Source organism: Gracilinanus agilis, chromosome 2 (genome assembly GCF_016433145.1).
Source record: "Gracilinanus agilis isolate LMUSP501 chromosome 2, AgileGrace, whole genome shotgun sequence".
Taxonomy (NCBI): domain Eukaryota; kingdom Metazoa; phylum Chordata; class Mammalia; order Didelphimorphia; family Didelphidae; genus Gracilinanus; species Gracilinanus agilis.
In genome coordinates this window covers 274,184,688-274,199,529 of record NC_058131.1, presented here as the reverse complement: position 1 = coordinate 274,199,529, position 14,842 = coordinate 274,184,688, and the positions used below count along the sequence as shown (strand labels likewise).

General features: G+C 40.6%; 1 protein-coding gene across 1 annotated transcript; it reads left to right on the top strand.

Moving 5' to 3' along the window:
* Positions 1-4,626: 4,626 nt before the first annotated feature.
* MRPS2 (mitochondrial ribosomal protein S2) lies at positions 4,627-9,859 on the top strand. The gene is made up of 4 exons (XM_044663941.1): positions 4,627-4,686; positions 5,420-5,542; positions 6,887-7,016; positions 9,194-9,859. Exons 1-4 carry the CDS (start codon positions 4,647-4,649, stop codon positions 9,771-9,773), a joined length of 873 nt encoding a protein of 290 aa, XP_044519876.1. The 5' UTR covers positions 4,627-4,646; the 3' UTR covers positions 9,774-9,859.
* The last annotated feature ends 4,983 nt before the right edge of the window (positions 9,860-14,842 follow it).

Sequence of the window (14,842 nt, the reverse complement as noted above, 5' to 3'; positions counted from 1 at the left end):
ATATGAATTTTTTTACCATCCAAATTTTATAGACCGCCCTGAAATCTATGAGTTTGTGGACCCTAAATTGAGAACCCCTGTGTTAAGGTCTAATGTTAAGGTCCACCCCTCAGTCTAGATTTTGCTCAAAATTTTTTAGTGATAGTCACCACAAGGGGTTAACAAAATCCAGGAAAAGGGTCTCCTTCTCCCTCCCTACCCTAGAGATCAAAGCCTTTTTTTTACAGGTAACTACTTAAAAGGGTTAGCCACTCTTACACATTCCCTTAGCTACAAATGAATTTAAACCTGGACAGAAGGTAACCTTAGAAGATAAGGTCTGTACTATCTACCCACCTAGACCGAATTCCTGTTTTTATCATGCATATCTACTTTGACCAAAAACAAAAATAACTTAAGTCTCCCTACCTTCTTTTAATTGGTTTTGTGTGTATATGTTTATAGCTAGCCATATACTCAAATGGCTAGTGGATGCATGTATGTCGGTGTATGTTGAATCCACTTATGTTAACCACCTATAAGGAGGTAGATTTTAAATTTCCATATTTCTTTAATTCCATCTCCAGGTATCTAAAGCTTTCTCACTGTTCAAGACCCAGCTCATTCTTATATGTCTTAAGAATTCTGAGGGCTTTGACACTCTCTATCACCCTCTCCTCCTGGATACTTCTAAGTTTTGGTGATGCTGCTCTCTCCCTATTCTCCTCCCACCTGCCTAACTGTTCCTTCTCAGTTTCCTTTGCTGATCCTTATCCAGATTGTGCCCACTAGCTCTGAGTATCCCCCATAGCTCTAACCTGGACCTTTTTCTCTTTTGCCTCTATCCTATCTTGCTTGGTAATCTCATCAGCTTCCAAAGGTTCAACTATCATCTTTATTCCAACAATTCCTAGATCTCTAATTTTGCCAGGAACACATTACCAGGAACACATTTACCAACTGACTCTTGGATACCTCAAATTGGATATCACTTAGGTATCTTAAACTCAACATATCCAAAATAGAATTCATCATATTATTGTTGCTGTTCAGTTGCATTCCACACTTCATGACCCCATTTGGGATTTTCTTGTAAAAGACATTGGATTTGGCATTTCCTCCTTTGGCTCATTTTACAGAGAAGGAAACTGAAGCAAATAGGATGAAGCGTCTTGTCCAAGGTCTGTTACTAGTAAATATCTGAGGCCTGATTTGACTTCAGGAAGAAGACTCTTCCTGACTCCAAGGCTGGTACTCTACCCATTGAGCCACCTAGCTGTCCCAATATTACTCCCTTGGACCTTCCCTTATTCTCAATTTCTCTATGACTGCCCAAGGCAATATCAATCTTCCATCTCCTAGGCTCATAACTTATTTAGTACTCACCCTCCCTAGTACTCACCCCATATATCCATTCTGTTGTCAAATATTGTTATTTTTACCTTCACAATTCTCACGTAAAGCCCTTCTCTCCAATTACCCAACTGTCATACTGGCATAGGCCTTTATCACCTTACCCCTGAATCTCTGCAACTTCCCAATAATTGATCTATCTTCCTCAACTCTCTATACCACCCCCAGTCTATTCTCTACTCAGCTACCAAACAGAGCAAAAGTGCAGGGCTGACCATATCCCCTTCTTATATACTCAATAAACTCCAGTGATTAGCTATTATCTCCAAGATCACATGTAAAGTCATATTTGGCTTTTTAAGCCCTTCACAATGATCTTGGAATTGGAATTGGAAAATCTAATTACCTTTGCTTAGTTCTTTTTCTTGACCTTTTGCTGCCTTTGATACTCTTTATCTATCTCTTGTCCTTGATAATCTCTTCAGTCTGGGCTTTCATGATGCTTCTTTCTCCGGGTTTCTCCCTCTTACCAATCTGCCAAATGGGTCTTCCTGACTCTAGGCCCAGTTTTATATCCTCTTCACCATCTAGCTGCCAGTGCTTAAAAATTATTCTTTGACTGCCTATTCTAGTCCATTCTTATCCCTCCCTTTTTAATCCTTCCAGAGTCTTTAATTATTTATATTACTCATTCTGAAACAGCTGCCCTCTGGTTTATATTTTATAGTTTCTTAGTGAAGTAATATCTGTATTGCCTAACCATACTGTTTGTTATATATACCCTGAGGGTAGAAACTTAGACTCCTTGGATGCTTCTCAAATCACCTACCCTATCTATAGTAGTGAAGAGGCTATTAATTATCAACCAATAAAAACCTCATCAATCACATCTTACATGCCAAGAACTAGAGATATAAAGATAAAAATGAAATTTTCCCTGCCCTCAAGCATATCATATTTTATCTAAAGAAACAATGTTTACTAATAAAAGTACATATAAAATATGTCAAGAATATAAGGTAATAAAAAGATAGGCAGTTAGGTGGCACAGTAGATACCACCAGGCCCTGAATCAGGAAGATTCATCTTCCTGAGGTCAAATCTGGCCTCAGACACTTATTAGTTGTGTGACTCTGGGCAAGTCGCTTAACCCTATTTGCCCCAGGACCTCCTCTGTCAAATGAGCTGGAGAAAGAAATAGACAAATTATTCTAGTATCTTTGCCAAGAAAACTCTAAACAGGATCACTGAAGAGTCAGACACAACTGACATGAGTGAGCAGCAACAATGTGAATAAGAGACATCAGGAAAAGTTTATGGAGTAGATATGACATTTGAGCTGAGCTTTCAAAGAAAGAATAACCTAGCTGAACCCTTTCATTTTATTGACCATTGTACAGAGACTATTTAAACAGGGAATGTGGATATTATTGTATTAAATTTAACATGTACTTTTTAAAAAAGCTGTTAATAAAAATTAACTTTCATTTGCAATCTTCATTTTTTTGTCTTATGAAAATGTTTGTTTGCTAATGCATGTCAATTTCATAATAAAAAAGACTATCAATTTTTTTTAAGACTTTCCGAATTGATGAGAAATGTTTTGCCTTCTCACTCTAGTCCATCTTTCACTCAGTTGTCAAAGTGATCTTCCTAAAGCACAGACCTGGCCACAACACCTCACCCCTCCCATTTCCTATCACTCAATAAATTCCAGTGGCTCTCTATCACTCCAGGATCAAACATAAAATCCTCTGGTTTTTAAAGCCATTTTTAACCTGTCCCTTTTCTATCATTCCAGTCTTCCTGTATCTTGCTACCTCTCCACATATTCCATTATCCAATGGCACTGGCCTCCTTGCTGCTTCTCTCACAAGATTTTCTTGTCTTTCTTTCCCTTGCTTTACTTGTGGTTGAAATGCACTGCCTCTTGGACTCTGGCCCCTGGTTTCCCTTGCTTTCTTCAAATCCCTGGTAAAATCCCATCTACTGTAAGAAGCCTTTAATATAATAATGCCTGATACATAGTAGGAGCTTATTAAGTGTTTCCTTCCTTCCAATCCCCTTTGAAATGGCTGTATCTCCAGTTTACCTGGTATATATCTTGTTTGGACATAGTCCTTTGGTGTTGTCCTTCTGATTAGAAAGTGGGCTCCTTGAGGGCAGAGACTGCTTTCTGCCTTTCTTGGATCCCCAGTGTTTTGACCCACAGTGCTTATTCATAAAGGCTTGTTGACATCAGTATAACTCTTGGATGAACTAAATTAACTAATGAGTTAATTCTAGGACTAAAGTATTTAATGAGAGAAAGGGGATGCTGACATCTTCTAACTGGTCAGTACTGTTTGGGAAGGGGTGAGGTGAGGATTTGGAGATGATGGAAAGAAGAAACAGCATTTGCCTCTCAGCCCTAACCTCTTCGTCACTTTGGTTCTCCTGACAAAACTGATCCCTTCCAAGGGCCTCTGACAATCTGGATTTAAGCAGGTCGTTAACAGTCATGAGAGTGTAGCCTGGGATCTTTTGCATTTAGTGGTATGAGCAATCGGCAAATCTTTGGCAAGAGCCTTTGCTGATGAGAGGGCTGCAGGGGATGGGTCAGGTGGTGATGGAGGGGAACAGAGGAGAGAGGAAGAGGAGGGGAGAAGGGAGAAGCAGGAAAAGAGGGAAGGGTGAGAAGAGGGAAGAAAAACGTTTAAGTCCCTGCTCTCAAGGGCCTATACCTTTTACTATAGAAACCTTATTTCCCTTCCCCTGAGAGCTTGCTCAGCGTGGGAGGTGTGCACTTTTATAGCCAAGTTTTAAGAGGAGAAAGATTGTTACTCTTATTTATTTTATAAATGTACATTGTTGGGCTAGCTAGGTGGCTCTGTGAATGAAGAGTAGGGCCTGAAGACAGGAGGTCCTGGATTCAAATCTAGACTCAGGCAGTCACTTAACCTCCATTCGCTAGTCCTTATTGCTCTGTAGCCTTAGAATCGATACTCTCAGACGGAAAGTGAGGGTTTTTTAAAAGTATATTATCTATATAATTATATTATGTTCTCTATCATATAGCACAAAATTATATTACATTTACGTAATGATGTTATTATATAATACGTATCACTATCACATAATTCTGTAGAAACAGTTACATGTATAATTTAGGGCAGCACATTTCCCTCCTGGGAGCGTGCTCGTGGGAACCTACAGTGATTCCGCTGGAGCGGCAGGTGGCGCTGTCAAGAGCTCGGCCGCGGGAAGGGGCCCTCTGTCCCGGCCAGCGAGTGCGACGTCCTTCCTGTGCCGGGATGCTGGGCCCGTCCCCCAACATGGCTCTGGCTCCAACCCTGCTGCCGCTCCTCCGGGCGGGTAAGCGAGTGCACCCAGCGGTGCGTCCTGCTCCGCACCACCCCGGCCCCTTGCGGAGCTGAGGGATTAGCCCGGGCGGGGGATAGGGTGGGGAAGGAGAGAGAAGGGGGAAAGAAGCCAGGAGAAAGGGAGGGGAGAGGAGAGGAGGAGGAGGAAAAGGCGGGACGGGGCGTGGGGGTAGAGAAGGAGGCCGTGGGGAAGAGTCCGGGAAGGAGAAGGAAAGGGGAATGGCCTTGAACTAGGGCTCTTTGGCGTAGGGGAGCAGGACCCTGACTTCATATGTATTCTACACACCAAGGGTTCCTAAGCGGTAGTGTGCTGGTTGTAGTTTTTTAACCCTTATCTTCTGCATTGGAACCAATACTGTGTATTAGTACAAGGCAGAAGAGTGGTAAGGGCTAGGCAATGGGGGTCAAGTGACTTGCCCAGGGTCACACAGCTGGAAAGTGTCTGAGGCCAGATTTGAACCCAGGACCTCCCGTCTTTAGGCCTGGCTCTCAATCCATCCATTTGCTCCTTTTGTCTTATTTTTATAACTGTACTTGAGTATAATTGATTTTCCTTGTGGTTTCCTGTATCTTTTTTATGCATTTTAAAAGTCAGTATTCCAAGAAGAGGTCTATAGGCTTCACCTGTCTGCCAAAGGGAGGCCAAGAAGGTGAAGGAACCTGTGGCAGATCTGCCCAGTGCCTGTTAGGGGCTCTCAAACCCAACTCATCTGTGTCTTCCTCAGGCACCCTATCCAGGTTGCACTGGCTGGATTTTCTGGGAAAGGCCTCCCCATGGGCTTCACAGCACAGCCTGCGGATGTATGGAAGTGTTCCTGTTCCAGGGATCTTTCAGCAAGAAGATGACGGTAACGCTTCATTTAATTATGGAAAACAAGAGATCTTAACAGGAATCATTATTGAGGATAGGGGGAAGCAGAGATGCCTTAGAATGGGTGACATAGGAGTGCAGCCAGGCCTAGAGACAGGAGGTCCTGGGTTCAAAACGGGCCTCAGTCACTTCCCAGTCATGTGACCCTGGTCAGGTTACTTAACCCCAATTGCCTACCCTTACCACTCTTCTGCCATGAAACTGACATTTAATATCAATTCTAGAACAGCAGGTAAGAGTTTTTTAAAAATGGATGCTACAGTGGGTTCAGGGGAAAGAACACTGAACTTGATGTCACGGCAATCTAATTCTGGCTTTGCTACTTACTACCTGTATGCTTTTGGAATAAGTACTTGACCTTTCTATAAAATGAGGGTGTTGGCTGAGATGCCTTTTAGCTCTAAATCTAGGATGTTGGTCCTGGACCCATTACTAATAGACATGTAAGTTTGGGAAGTTCTCTCTTCCCTTTCAGTTCATCTCTAAAATTCTATATAGATCTAGAATTCTAAATGGAGTAACTTAATCTCCATGCCAGGGGGCACTTTCTAGAACATAGCACAGTGCCTGGCACATAGACATTTAGGCAGCTAGGTATCACAGTAGATAGAATGCTGGGTCTGGAATCAGAAAAACCTGAGTTCAAATCTGGCCTCAGACACTTACTGGCTGTATGACCCTGGACAAGTCATTTAACCTTTGTCTGACTCAGTTTTCTCATTTGTCAAATGAGAATCATAACAGCACTTACCTCAGGATTATTGTGAGGATTAAATGAGATAATAAAGCATTTAGCATGATGCCTGGCACATAGTAAACACTATATAAAAGTTTGTTCCCTTCCCTTCCTCTTTGTGGATGAGAAAACCAAAGCTCAGAAAAGGGAAGTGATTCACCTTAAGTCATACAGCTAATTTGTGATAGATTCCAAATCAAGCCTTTAGTTTTCCTGAAATAAATTCTTGACTTGAAATCTTGGGGTACACAATTATTTTCAGAGAAGCAGGATATCCTGTTTTAGAAAACATGGGTCTATAGGATTTAGAGCTGTAAAAAGCTTAAGAGAAGCCCTTTCATTTTATAGATGAGGAACCTGAGGCCTAGGTAGATTAAAGTATGCCAAAGTCACACAGGCAGAATGTGTTAGAGGTATAGTATGAACAGAGAGTGTCTCATAAAGTCAGATGCTTCCCACAACTTCCTCACAAAGTATGGAACTGATAGAAGATGCTCTTGTCAATTTTCAAAAATAGATATTAATGCAATAAGCAAATCTATTTTGTGTAGTCTTTTAAACCTCACCAGTTTTTTCTTCCTCCAGATATCCAAGACAAGATTTTGTCTGAACCCCTCAAACACTCTGATTTCTTTAATATAAAGGAACTGTTTTCCCTCAAAACCCTTTTTGATGCAAGAGTACACTTGGGACACAAAAAAGGTTGCCGTCACAGGTATGCCCAACCTACTATCCAGATTAATTTAATGGATATTTATTAAGTCTGTTATACTTATGAGGCATTTATGTATTGCTTTCTATTATATTTTTCTTTTTGCTATATAGTAGCAGTGGATAGAGTTCTGGGCCTGGAGTCAGGAAGACCTGAGTTCAGATCTGGCCTGAAACAATTATTAGCTATATGACACTGGGAAAGTCACCTCTCTGCCTCATTTTCCTTATTTGTACAATAGGAATAATAATAACACCTACCTCCCAAGGTTGTTGTGAGAATCAAAAGAGGTAATGTAAGTATCTTCCACATCTGAACTTTCCCAGTGGTAGTTTCACTATATCGGGTTTGCATAATAAAAGTAAATGGTAAAGCAGATCGAAAGGAGCAGAGCCAGAAGAACACTGTACACAGAGACTGATATACTGTGGTAAAATCGAATGTGATGGACTTCTGTGCCAGCAGCAATGCAATGACACAAGACAGCTCTGAGGGATTTATGGTAAAGATGCTACCCACATTCAGAGGAAGAACTACAGGAGTGGAAACACAGAAGAAAAACAACTGCTTGAACGCATGGGTTGAGGTGGACATTCGACAAACTCGAAACTACCACACCAATGCAACTATCAACAATTTGGAAATAGGTCTTGATCAATGACACATGTTAAAACCAGTGGAAATGTGCGTCGGCCTTGGGTGGGGGGAGTGCGAGGGGTGAAGGGGAAAGTAGGAGCATGAATCATGTAACCATGTTAAAAACGAATACTAATAAATGTCTAAAGAAAAAAAAAAGTAAATGGTAAATGGTGCGGTGAAGCTGCAGACAACACACAAGCCACCAGACAGCATAGAACAAGTTTAGAAACTCAAAAATGCATAAAATATGTAAATGGAATTGAGTAATATCAACATATTTTATCTTTTAATACCATAAATATATACAAATTCTTTTTTTAATTTAAAATAAGTAAAAAATTAAAGTTTGCTTCTGCAGTATAGAAGAGATACCTGTACTTAACCCAAATTTTATAATAAAGTACAATAAAGGACCATAAAAAAAAAATTTCAGACTTCTCTGGTATAGAAGGAGGGCCAAAAAATTTTACATGGATTTTCCAAATCTTGGTTGTGCCAATACTTCTAACCCCATGATGGAGAAGGGATACCTGTAATTATAAAGCACTTAGCACAATACCTGGCACATACTAAGTACTTTGTAAATGTTAGTTATTATCATTATTTTATGTGCATGTCTTCTTTCTTCTCTGTTCCTAGACTTTAAGCTTTTAAGGGGCAAGCACTTTTATTTCTGTGTCTGCAGTATTACTTACCATTCTTACCTTATTGGTGCCATGTTTCTGGAAACTGACTCCTTTTCCTGAGGCCTGGCCCCTTTGAAAGAAAAGAGGTAGAGGTTAAGAGAAGTAGAACCACTTTCCAGGTGAATTCTGTGCCTCATAATCCCCCATAAAAGAAGAAAAGAACTGTGTTTGAGCCTACAGGGGACCGAGCTGGACTGTGATTTTTTTTCTCTACCTTCAGATGTAGCCTGATTTTCTCTTACTTTGTGAGAGTGTTAAGTGTGTCTCCAATTGCAGGGAGACATAAGGAAATGGGTATGGAATTATATAGTAAAGAGCAAAGATGGCTTACTTCTCAGTCTAGCTTAAGTGCCATGGGCCCCTCTCCATAGGACTTGACTAAAGGTTGAGGTCTGAACACATCTGCTTCTAAGCACTCATCTTTCATATTTAGTCTTTAATAGACTGCCTAGAATCTAATAAAATGAATACACAAGTGACTTACTCAAGATCACACAGCTAAGGACATTTAAGGTGGCTCAGTGGATAGAGAGCTGACCTCAGATGTTTTCTAGCTATATAACCGAGGGTAAGTCATTTAACCCTAGTTACCCAGCCCTTACTGCTCTTTTTCCTGGGAACCAATACTTAGTATTAATTTTAAGACAGAAGATAAGGGTTTAAAAAAAAATCACAGCTAGCAAGTATCCATGGTCAGATTTGAACTTGGGTCTTCCTGACTTCAGGCCTTGTGCTCTTCATTGCACCAGCTAGCTGCTACAGAAACCACATAATTAATACTCAGTATATTTTGGTTGTTGCTGGTGATTGATAGTTGACTATATACTCTGTGTTCATATTGTCTGCCCTTTACAGGTTTATGGAACCATATATCTTTGGGACCCGCCTAGAACAGGACATCATTGACTTAGACCAAACGGTCAAGCATCTCCAGCTGGCTCTGAACTTCACCGCCCATGTGGCCTATCGGAAAGGAATTATTTTGTTTGTGAGCCGAAACCGTCAGTTTACCCACTTAATAGAAAAACTGGCCGTGGACTGTGAAGAGTATGCCCACACCCGATATTTTAAAGGGGGCCTGCTAACCAATGCCCCTGTCCAGTTTGGCCCTGGAGTCCGTCTGCCAGATCTAATGATCTTCTTCCATACCCTCAACAATGTCTTTGAGACACATGTGGCTGTGAGAGATGCTGCTAAGATGAACATCCCTACTGTGGGCATTGTGGACACAAACTGCAACCCATGCCTTATTTCCTACCCCATTCCCGGAAATGACGATTCCCCTGACTCCATCAAGCTCTTCTGCCATCTCTTTGGAATGGCCATCAAGCGAGCTAAGGCAAAAAGGAAGCAAATGGAATTCCTCTACAGCCTGCAAAGCAAACAGACAAGACAGGAGATACCTCCCAGTAGCCCCCAAGCCCAGCTCAGTTAGGATGTAGACTATGATGGACTGAGGAAGCCAAGTCTTGTAAAGGTTTAGCTGACTTCTATCAAAATAAAAACTAGACTTGAACACTCTCCTATCAATGTATACAAGTTTAAAAAAGAAGGAAACTATTTTGCTACCTAATAATGGGCATGTTTTATACTTAGATGCCACTTCGAACCTCTCATAGTGTTTTCATATTCATTATCTCACTTGATCCTTAATAAGCCTTTGAACTAGCTTGGGAAAGTGGTATTATCTGCATTTTATGGATAAGGAAGCTGGAGTTCAGGTAAAAGAATGTTTGGCTAGTTCAAGATCATGTAATGTTAATAATGACAGAGCTCGAATTAGAACGTAGATTTCTAATTATCTAGTGTGCTTTGCACTATAATAACACTTTCTTACAGTTATGTTGGACACACTTTGAGAGAAATAAGGCTCATATTTTAAGTTATGACAAAGAAAGGGACTAAATACAGCTTTGGGAAAGAGGGGGAAATACTTTAACGTGCTTTGAGGACCTCAGTCATAGACGCATTAGTAGTCTACATAGATCTGATGCATGCATATATATACATATATATGGAGAAGATAGGGAGAGAGATGTCAACAAGGTCTTTTTCCTCACGGAACTTAAATTTACTAGCAAATAGTTACTGATTCATTCAACGAGTATCGATTGTCTCATGTTTAGAACACTGCTGTGCCTAGTGCAAAAAGAAGTACCCAGGCCAGACACAGCCTTTGTTCTCATGAAGTTTGCAGTCATGCTAAGGAGATAAGGCAAACAGATAATACTCATATGTGATACCAAAAAGTAGCCAATGCAGTAGGGTATAGGAATGTCATTTCATTGCTCTAGGGAACTCTGGGAAGAAGAAACTCCTACCAGTGCAGATTGGTACCTCTGGAACTTTCAGTTTCCTAGGGCACTGATGGGCAAACTTTAAAGAGGGGCCAAAGGAAAGGAAATGCTTATCTCTCAGTCTGTGTCTAAGTCAGTTCTTTCAAAGTTTCATTGTATTGTAACCTACTCATTGTATTTGTCAGATTAGAAATAATGTTGGTCAGTGAGATAGAACATTTCAGGGGGCTACATGTGGCCCATGGCCTAGTTTGCCCATCACTGTCCTAGGGCATTTAACCTCTATTTACTTTCAGCTTGGTGAAGCAGCTGACATTTTTTTCCTCAAAATTGTTTTCTCTATTGCATAGATAAGGAGACTAAAACTAAGAGGTTAAGTCCCCCTGCCTAGAATTCACACAACTAGTCAATATCTAAAGCAGTGGTTCCCAAACTTTTTTGGCCTACCGCCCCCTTTCCAGAAAAAATATTACTTAGCCCCGCCCCCCAGTCACATACTATCACCGCCCCCTTACAGTTATTCACTACCCCCAAATGCACCTGTGGCCATCACTGCCTCCCTGGATCGCTATAGCACCCACCGGGGGAGATGGTGCCCACTTTGGGAATCACTGATCTAAAGGAAAATTAGACACAGGTCTTCCAGGTTGTGTACAAATTTCTAGTCCCAAATTCTTTGTAAGTAGTCTTGAGGGGGGAAGCCATTACAGATGAGAGCAGGGAAGACTATGGGTTATCTATGAGTTGGGCTTTGAGATAAGAGTAGGAATTCAATACATAGAAAGAAAGGAATAGTATTCCTAGAACAGGACACTAATAAGGCAAATGGATTAAAGCAGGAGGAGAACATGCTTGAGGAGCAAAAACTTATGAAATTTAACTGGAACACGGGGGAGTGCACCTTGGGTACAGCAGAAAATCCGGGTCTTTACTAGATTCTCTAATATTATGATCCTTATCCTCCAGGAGCCTACAAGCCAATTAGTAAAATGAGACAATGAGATGGTTGGTTACATCAGCATGAGGTAACTAGCAATATGTAATTGGACTAAATGTTTTACAGAGAATTTCCAAAGTCCCTTCTTGCTCTAATATCTTTCTAATCTTTTCTATCTTTTCTAATCTTTCTAGCTGAGGTAATAATAGCATATAGCTAGAGATGCATAGATAAATAGGCACCACTTCAAATGCCCAAAGTTGAGGCAATTAGAGCAACTAGTGGACCTCACATACCACTAAGACTTAAGATGAAACCCATTAGTGGAATATAGTTCTCAAAGGGTATGCTTTATTTTAAAAAGAAGCAACATATACAGTGGAGAGAGAATAGCATTGCACATTAAGACATATCCATGGTGGAGAACAGGATGGAGCTGAGCTAGGGTGAGAGACTAGCAGGAAGAAGTACCATGAGCTGCCTCCCCAAAAAACCAAACATCTGGAAAATACACTATACTGAATCTAAATGGGGAAAGCCACTATTCCAGGCCAGGTACTGGAGAAGACCAAGGGCACACCACAGTCAGTGCTAAAAAAGGGTGTGCACCTGACGAAAAGAAGTTCCAAAGCCATTACAGAGCAGCACAATCTGCAGGGCACTGGAACAGGTGCCTGCTGGCAATTGTATTGTTTGCTAACCAGTTCCAAATCACAGATTCAGAATGGGCTTAAGGGGGACTCATTTTTAAGGGTCACTGTGGAGTTATTGCAGGCCCTAGGCTGTGGAGAGAAGCAAGTTTAGTGGAAATAAGCAGCAGTGGTGTGAGTGGCATGACTGCCTGCAGGGGGAGCGAAGTCTCAGCTCCAACTCTGTAACCCAATCTGAAGCCTGCAGAGGAGTAAAAGGGCAGGAATCTCAGACCAAAGGGAAGCTTACAGTTCTGTCACTGAACCAACAAAGCTTTTTAGCTGAATGTTAGTGGCTAAATCCAAGAGCAGCCCACTGTTGTTGGACAGATTCAAACCCAAGTCAGGAACTTGAATATCTCAGACCAGGGGAAGTGATCAAATTTCACCCTGGATCAGACATCAGACATTGAGAACACTGATAGCTTGCAAGTCCCCAGCTTCAACTGTCCTTGAAGGCTTAGAAAAACACAACACTCAGTACCTCAAGAAGCAGTAAGAGGACTAGCTCAGACCTTCCCTCCAAAAGGTCATACAGCCCATTTCTAACATTAAGTCTAAAGTCAGGAAAAAGGCTGGGAGACTATGCAAACAAAAAAAGAGCTAAATCATAAAAAGTTATGATGGCAGGGACGCCAAAGACAAACCCAGAAGAACAGAACATCTACAGGGAAAGTAAAAGAAAAGGCACAGCTTAGGCACAAATTCAACTAGAATCCTGGAAGACATGAAGCAAGAGTTTGAAAAAAAATTTTTTTTCATCTGAAATGAATGTTTGAAGAAAAAAAATAGAAAAAGAAACGAGACCTATGAAAGAATTGGAAATGGAATTAATAACTTGGCATAAACAATATAAAATCTTGCCCTAGGAACAAACTTTGAAAAGTAGATTGGGACAAAAAGAAGCCAATGATTCAATGAGACAATAAGCATCAAAATAAAGTTAAGCAAGTGAAAAAAGAAATAAAATATAAGTTTACCTCATAGCAAAAACAAATGTCCTGTAAAGCAAATCAAGGAGAAAAAAAATTAAGAATCCTTGGACTTCCTGAACATTATGACAAAAAAAGAAAAGAGCCTAGATATCATATTTCAAGAAATCTTAAGCTGCCTAGATCTTTTAGAACCAGAGAGCAAAGTAGAAATGGAAAGAATGCAGAGATCCTCTTCTGAAATAAATCCTCAAAATAAAAACTCCCAGAAACATAGCCAAAATCCAGAATGTTTTGATCAAATAAAAAATACTTTCAACAGCTAGAAAGAAAGTACCCGAGTACTGAGGTGCCACAGTCAGAATCATACATGATGTAACAGTAAAACTAAGCATAATCCTACAAGGTGGGGAAATGATCTTTAAAGAGAATTTCCAAGGATTCCAGGTGAAAAGGTCAGAGTTGTGTGGAAGCTTTGAAGTTCAAACACTGGAATTAAGAAAAACATAAAAAAGGTAAATACAAATTAACAATCATAAGAAACTTAACAAAGATTAATTATTTACATTAAAAAATAAGATACTATTTCTCCTTTATACTCTATCTTTGGGGTCAGAGAAGGTGTCTAATTAAATAAGGCATTGGAACGGATTTTGTTATATCTTGATGATCTTAAAAGAATGGAAAGAGAAAGGAAGAACAATGCAGAAGAAAAAGGACAATGAGGGGAAATTATCTCAAAGTGGGTTAAGTTGAAGTCTATACAAGAAGCTAGGTGGTTTGGTAGATTAAGAGCAAGGCTTAGAGCCCAGAAGACCTGAGTACAAATCTGATCTCAGACACTTCCTAGCTGTGTGACCCTGGACAAGTCACTTAACCCCCATTGCCTACATTAGTGATGGTGAACCTTTTAGAAACTGTGTGCCATGCTCCACCTCCCCTGGCCCCCACCCCCCAAGATTCCATGTTGTGGGCCCCTCCCTACCCACCCCTTGCCTTACCCCAGAAAAGGGTGAAAGACACTCCCATTGGGCTGATGAGCAGAGGGGAAGGTGAAGTGAAAAAAAAATGTCCTTAGTGCAGTGGAGAGGGGAAAGGGAGAAGCTCCGCCCAAGTCCCTCTGCCTTTCTAGTAACAAACTCTGGCAGGTGATGGCTTGCATGACCACAGAGAGAGCTCTGCATGCCCTTTTTGGCACATATGTCATAGGCTCGCCATCATGGGCCTAGATCTTGCTCCTCTTCTACTTTGAACCAATACATAGTATTGATTCTAAGAAGATATGTAAAAGGTTTTTTTGTTTTTTAAGTCTATTCAAACAAGGAGGAAAGGGGAAAGGAGCTTACATTTGAACTTCACTCTCATCTGAACTTGTTTAAGAAAAGAATACACATGCACAAAGAATTGAATATAGAATTACATTTTATTCAACAGAAAAATAGGAGGTAAAGGGAAGAAGGGAGAATTAGGGGAAGGATAGATTAAAAGAGGGATTATTCTGGAGCAAAACAAACTAAAGATGTACAAAAATATAACTTTTTGAGGTGGCAAAGACGGGGAATCTGAGAAGTGTCCATCAAATGATGGGAAAGGCAAACCAAGTTATGGTGTATAAATATGATAATACACTTGTGCTATAAATAAAATGA

Excerpts from the sequence above, each read along its gene's own strand:
- MRPS2 (XM_044663941.1), top strand. The coding sequence starts at position 4,647 with ATGGCTCTGGCTCCAACCCTGCTGCCGCTCCTCCGGGCGG. Across the intron at positions 5,543-6,886 it reads CTTTCAGCAAGAAGATGACG|ATATCCAAGACAAGATTTTG; the intron begins GTAACGCTTCAT and ends TTCTTCCTCCAG. Across the intron at positions 7,017-9,193 it reads AAAAAAGGTTGCCGTCACAG|GTTTATGGAACCATATATCT; the intron begins GTATGCCCAACC and ends TGCCCTTTACAG.